We start from the raw sequence: 6,882 nt of genomic DNA on the forward strand, positions 1-6,882 counted from the left end.
GCTTGTGATTTAATTAATATTTGGGTGCTTGCCAGGTACTTGTGACTTGGATTGGCCACTATTGGAAACAGGATACTGGGCTTGATGGACCCTTGGTCTGACCCAGTATGTCATATCTTATGATCTTATGACTAAATGATCAATTTTCCCCAATGGAAAAAGGTAAATAGTGGAGTGCCGCAGGGATCTGTACTGGGACTGGTATTGTTTAACATTTATAAATGATTTGTAAATGGGAGCAGATAGATTTGGGCAGACTGGATGGGCTTGAGGTCCTTATCTACCATGATATTCTATGCTTCTATGTGGGTTCACACATCTTAATGAAGTTAGTAGTGTATTATGCAAATCAGTGAGAGCCAGTATAAAACGCCAAATATTGTGGAGGTGGGAGAGTTGTCACGCAAGTTTTCTGACATAAGCAGGGTCTTTCTTTCCAGAAGAGATGATTATTTCTTTTTGTCCAACTCAGCAAATAACTTTAGGTTGAAATTTTTTATTAATGTCTGAATTTATGTGTATCTAATCCCTTATGTTTGTTCATGCTGGACTATAGAGAGAGGAAATGAATTTGGTTAGAAAAATGAACTTTACATACCCGTGGCATATAGCTGTTAAATGTATACAGTGAAGCATTATAGCACCATGTAGTAGCAGTTACCAAGACAACCATTGAATACATTTTTATTCAGTCCATAAGGTTTCTATGACTTCACAATGGGGGTCATTTTCAAAAGGATTTATGCAAGTAAAAATAGCATATAGTGTAGCAATTTTCAAAAGCCCATTTACGAGCTTATGTGCCTAAAACCTATTGACAATTCAATAGCATACATCACAGTAAATCCTTTTTGGAAAATTGCTCCCTTTCTGTAGCTGGTTGCTCAGTTTTTATTTTCAAAGGCTGGGTGAACACAATAGACCGTGAAACTCCTCCTCGTGCTGTATTATTTACATTGCATGTTTCTGTGTCTCTTTTTCTCTTCCAGATGGGAAGACCGCCCGGGATTTAAAGATGTGGAGCTCCAGATACGTGCTTACTATTACAGCATTGCGGATAAACAGGAGAATGGGGCTGAAATGCTAACTGACGGGGCCAGCAAAAACTGACATTTTGTTCTGAGGTCCACCGACTCCTCCACTAGTCCTTCTACTTAGGTTAAGTGTTGTCTCTCACCAACAATGCTGTGCTGGGATTCTTTGTAAAAAAATAAAATAAAATAAAATAATAATAATAAAGCTCCAGCTACAACCGGCTGTGCAATATTTCCAGAGTCTGTGTGGCAGTAGCACTGGCTGAGTTTCTGTCATTCTTCTTCAATAGTGCATCAGAAAATTACCTCACAATTACACACACACGCTGGTTGGTCTGCAGTGGCTGTGATATCACAAATGGCTTCACCAACCAGATTCAGTGTGTGTGTGAAACTTTTCTAAGTGTAACCACTGTTCAAGAAACTGTTATGTTGGCAGATAATGATTAGAAGACCCATCTAGTCTATTTTCCCTTCGTATTGTAGAACTTACATGGCTCTCCAATTTTCCACCTGCCTCTATGCAACTAAGGACCTTGTCCTATGCTTCTTTAAGAACATAAGAAATTGCCATGCTGGGTCAGACCAAGGGCCCATCAAGCCCAGCATCCTGTTTCCAACAGTGGCCAAACCTGGCAATTACCCAAACACTAAGAAGATCCCATGCTACTGATGCAATTAATAGCAGTGGCTATTCCCTAAGTATAATTGATTAATAGCCATTAATGGACTTCTCCAAGAACTTATCCAAACCTTTTTTGAACCCAGCTACACTAACTGCACTAAGCACATCCTCTGGCAACAAATTCCAGAGCTTTATTGTGCACTGAGTGAAAAAGAATTTTCTCCGATTAGTCTTAAATGTGTTACTTGCTAACTTCATGGAATGCCCCCTAGTCCTTCTATTATTCGAAAGTGTAAATAACCGAGTCACATCTACTCGTTCAAGACCTCTCATGATCTTAAAGACCTCTATCATATCCCCCCTCAGACGTCTCTTCTCCAAGCTGAACAGCCCTAACCTCTTCAGCCTTTCCTCATAGGGGAGCTGTTCCATCCCCTTTATCATTTTGGTTGCCCTTCTCTGTACCTTCTCCATCGCAACTATATCTTTTTTGAGATGCGACGACCAGAATTGTACACAGTATTCAAGGTTGAATTCTGATATCCACCTACACTGGGAGGCTGTTCCATGCATTCTCTCCACCCTCTCTGTGAAAAAATATTTCCTAATGTTATTCATAATTAATGTTATTAATTAAGGGTCAATATTCAGACATATCTGTCTATGTAAGATTTATCCAGTCTAAATTAAATGGGATATTCAGCAGCATGGCTATGCTATTGAATATCCTTCTACAAATCACCACTTAGCTGGATAAGTTCTATGGCAGGTCTAACTTATCTGGTTAACTTAACCGGATAAGTCTGAATATCGGCACTAATCCAGCTATTTTAACTGGATAAGTAGAGCCGTCCCATTATGCCCATTGCCCACTCCTGACATATCCAGCTATCTACTTAGCCTAAGTGACTTATCCAATTAAATGGTGACCGTTGAAAGTAGTTGGATATTCAGTGGCCACCACTTAGCTGAATTAGTTGCTAATTATCTGGCTAAGTTGCTTAGAGTATCGGTTTCAATTTATTTTTCCATATTTGATATTCCTTCAAGATGGGTTACAAATAAACATATATATATAACTATAAAATTATAAAACATGAATCAAAATAATGTAAAAAATATCCCACCCATACTTTGATAATAGCCTTCACACCAACTCAAACTTTAACATAAAACCCAGAGCACATCTTAGCTGTATTACTGTCAAATCAAATAAATTCTCCATAGACACCTTCCACTCACGCCCATTTTCTAAAATAATTAAAGCAAATCTGGATGATAAAGCAATAAGAAACAGATTTCAGGTAAGTACCCAGAATTCAGCTCATAGAGATCCAAGACGGCATCCTAAGGAGAGGTCGCAGTAAAATCGGCTCCTCTAAGCTGTTTTGTACCGCGTACTTTTATGCTTCATACTAAGAGGAAAGGCAGGAACCGGCCGTAATCCTCTGTGCCGGCTGTGATGACACCTCCTCAGCCAATTATAGAAGGCTTTTTTGCACCGACTAGTGCATCAACTCCGGGAGGGAGGTCCGCGGGGACGCCGGGTGAGGAACACACCGCGTCGTTCCAGGATGTACAAATTTCATTGACCCCCGGAGCACCCGAGACACCTTCTTTCCTGACACGCAGCAATAACCAGGATCTGGGCTGGCCCACCCGGCAGATGATAACAGAGATGGGCGCTTCTGCAGAGGCGGGTAGAGGAATGTTTGTTGTGTATGCCAATAGTGAAAGCACTGCAGTGGTGGAAATAAATCTCAGGAGTTGAAGGCCACAATGGAGGGATGGGCTGTTGTAGAACCGAGAGATGTACTTTCTATCCTAACGAAGGAAGAGGACTCAACCAACGAAACTGCTAAGATTTCAGAGGTTTGTCAAGGAAGCAAGGTAAGCACAAACCTCAATCAGAAATTGGTTAGCCAAGGGAAATAACTCTTGAAACCGTATGGAATGCTCTGGTATTTTGAAACTGTTTCTTCGAAATAGGGAAAAGATGTTCTACAGACAAAAGATTTGGATGTTTCCAGACATCACTAAAGCGACACAAATCCAAAGGAAAAAAATGTTGGAGATGTGCTAAGAAGCTAGGCTGCTGGGTGCTAGGATAACTATAAGATATCCCTGTAAATGTGTTTTAAACTGGAATAATGCTAGTTACATTTTTTTTTAACCAAATCAATTACGTTTATTTCTGGATAGCCATAAGATTGAGGGGAGTGATGCCTAACTGTCTCGAGCTTAGTGTTGGGTTTGAGTCATATTGTGGACCCTTGGTCAAAGTGGCGATGACTCCTCCCACAGGGAGGGGCCCCGTGGGGAACCAAGACGATTGGCTAGACTCTAGTAAGCAGACACTAAGGAAAGAAAGCTTTATTATACTGCTGTTGAAGAGTTGAATCTTGCCCAAGAAACGAATAGTACTGTAGTCCAGCGATATCACAGTAAGCTCAGACCATCTCTGTAAATAATGGTCTCACCCAGATGTAGCAAAGGTGTGGCAGTGTTCCGCAGCACGGGATAGACCGAGCACCTGAAGGGTGGGATGAAGAGAGCTGTAGTGTAATGATACTCACAGAGTAGCAGTGCTGATAACTTCCTTCAGTAGTTGAAAGAAGAGGGGGACCAGAGATCCGAGATGCAGGATAACCTGAGTAGAGTAGGCCCTCGAGGAGTGAATACCTAGGAGCGTTGAGAGTTCCTGAAAGAAAGCAGACAGGACCCTCGAGGAGCAGGTGTCCTTATGGTTAGGCAGATTAACCCCAGAGGGTGAGTAAAAGCGAGAGGCCCCCGAGGAGCGGGTACCCAGAGCTTCCATAGGAGCGAGATACCCCGGAGGATAGTGAGGAATCCAAGTGAGCAGCTTAGAAGCGGTCAGAGTAGCAAAACCAAAGTCCTTGCTAACTCGTTCAATTGGAGAGGAGCGGAGGTTTAAATACCCGGAGTACTGAGGTCATGTGGTGGGGCCACCCCCTAGGTTCCCGCCATGACCTAGGGGGTGGGGCCACCCCCTAGGTTCCCGCCATAAAAAATGTAGGCAGCGTGCACCCTAGGAGGCCCCAGGAAGAAGCATGGTGGACAGGGACGCCCATGCTGGCTGGAGACACCGAGGGTTTTTGGCAAACAGCAGTGGAGGCAGCCATTCTTCCAATGGAGGAGGAAAAGGGTAAAAGAGAGGTGAGGCAGAGCGGTCACGGTCGTCTGCGAACGACGGACGCAACAGTAGCCCCCTTCAAAGGGTTCCTTCCAGGACCTCTTCCTGATGTTCTGGGTTTTCGAGGGTGTGCGAGATGATATTGATGTACTGTCTCTTGGCCAGAGGCTCCCATGAGTTTTCTTCTGGTCCATAATGTTGCGATTCTGCCCTCCTGGGCAGCTTCTCACCCTTCTTTTCTGCCTTCACCTGCAGCCCGGAGGCTGCCGACGCGTATCCTATGCAGCTGGAGCCGCGCTTGCTGCATCTCCTCGCAGCCTGGAGGCCACCGACGTCGACCATCACGGCCGGAGCCACGCTGCCCTCCCCGTCGCGGCTGGAGCTGTGCTTTCACATCTAAGATGGCTCGGAAGACGTCCATAATTTCTTTATGTGGCAGGAGATGCTCCTGGGCAGTCTCGGGCGGTAAGGAGGCCGCTGGCATTCCAAGCGTGGCTGGGGCCATACTGCTGCTTCTCCATGCGGCGGAGGTCAAGTTCAATGAGATGTCAAACTTTTGACATAGGGCTCTCCAGAACTTAGCAGTGAATTGTAGAGATGTGAATCGTGTGATCGATCGTCTTAACGATCGATTTTGGCTGGGGGGGGAGGGAATCTGATAGTCGCGGTTTTGTTTTTTTAAAAATCGTTTAAATCGTAAATCGGGGGAGGGCGGGAAAACCGGCACACTAAAACAACCCTAAAACCCACCCCGACCCTTTAAAATAAATCCCCCACCCTCCCGAACCCCCCCCCCCAAATGTTTTAAATTACCTGGGGTCCAGGGGGGGGTCCCGGTGTGATCTTCCACTCTCGGGCCACGGCTGCGTTCAGCGGAGGTTCCGGACCCCGGCTGAATGACCTCCTGCAGTCGATCTCCTGCCGGCGCCATTTTCCGTACGGAAAACGATTCGCGGCAGGAAATCGCTCCCAGACCCCCGCTGGACCCCCAGGGACTTTTGGCCAGCTTGGGGGGGCCTCCTGACCCCCACAAGACTTGCCAAAAGTCCAGCGGGGGTCCGGAATGACCTCCTGCAGTCGAATCGTGTTGGTCTATGGCCGCCGCCATTTTGCGCCGCCATTTTGCAAAATGGCGGCGCAGAATGGCGCCGGCTGAAGACAACACGATTCAATGGCAGGAAACTGTTCCGGACCGCCGCTGGACCCCCAGGTAATTTAAGGCATTTGGGGGGGTTCGGGAGGGTGGGGGATTTAATTTAAAGGGTCGGGGGTGGGTTTTAGGGTGTTTTAGTGTGCCGGTTTTCCTGCCCTCCCCCTTCCCCCGATTTATGATTTTTTGACGATAAATCGGGGGAATTGGTATTGTATCGTGGCCCTAACGATTTTTGACGATTTAAAATATATCGGACGATATTTTAAATCGTCAAAAAACTATTCACATCCCTAATACTAATAGGTCTGAAATTTCATTTTTTATTTCCTTCAGAACTCTGGGGTGTATACCATCCGGTCCAGGTGATTTACTACTCTTCAGTTTGTCAATTAGGCCTACCACATCTTCTAGGTTCACCGTGATTTGATTCAGTCCATCTGAATCATTACCCATGTAAACCTTCTCTAGTACGGGTACCTCTCCAACATCCTCTTCAGTAAACACCGAAGCAAAGAAATTATTTAATCTTTCCGCGATGGCCTTATCTTCTCTAAGTGCCCCTTTAACCCCTCGATCATCTAATGGTCCAACTGACTCCCTCACAGGCTTTCTGCTTCGGATATATTTAAAAACATTTTTACTGTGAGTTTTTGCTTCTACGGCCAACTTCTTTTCAAATTCAATATTAGCCTGTCTTATCAATGTCTTACATTTAACTTGCCAACGCTTATGCATTATCCTATTTTCTTCTGTTGGATCCTTCTTCCAGTTTTTGAATGAAGATCTTTTAGCTAAAATAGCTTCTTTCACCTCCCCTTTTAACCATACCGGTAATCGTTTTGCCTTCTTTCCACCTTTCTTAATGTGTGGAATACATCTGGACTGTGCTTCTAGGATGGTATTTTTTAAACAATGA

At 44.8% G+C, this 6,882-nt stretch overlaps 1 protein-coding gene across 3 annotated transcripts in view; it reads left to right on the plus strand.

Annotated features, from left to right (window-relative positions):
* LOC115096400 (tyrosine-protein kinase ZAP-70) overlaps nucleotides 1-1,245 on the plus strand; it is a 132,491-nt gene extending 131,246 nt beyond the window's left edge. For all 3 annotated transcript variants that reach the window (XM_029610942.1, XM_029610939.1, XM_029610938.1), the window contains one exon: nucleotides 990-1,245. In XM_029610942.1, the coding sequence (XP_029466802.1) occupies nucleotides 990-1,110 (121 nt within the window). In that variant the 3' untranslated portion in view covers nucleotides 1,111-1,245. The remainder of the gene's footprint in view (nucleotides 1-989) is intronic.
* The last annotated feature ends 5,637 nt before the right edge of the window (nucleotides 1,246-6,882 follow it).

The sequence above is a fragment of the Rhinatrema bivittatum genome, chromosome 8, assembly GCF_901001135.1.
Source record: "Rhinatrema bivittatum chromosome 8, aRhiBiv1.1, whole genome shotgun sequence".
In the NCBI taxonomy this organism is placed as follows: Eukaryota; Metazoa; Chordata; class Amphibia; order Gymnophiona; family Rhinatrematidae; genus Rhinatrema; species Rhinatrema bivittatum.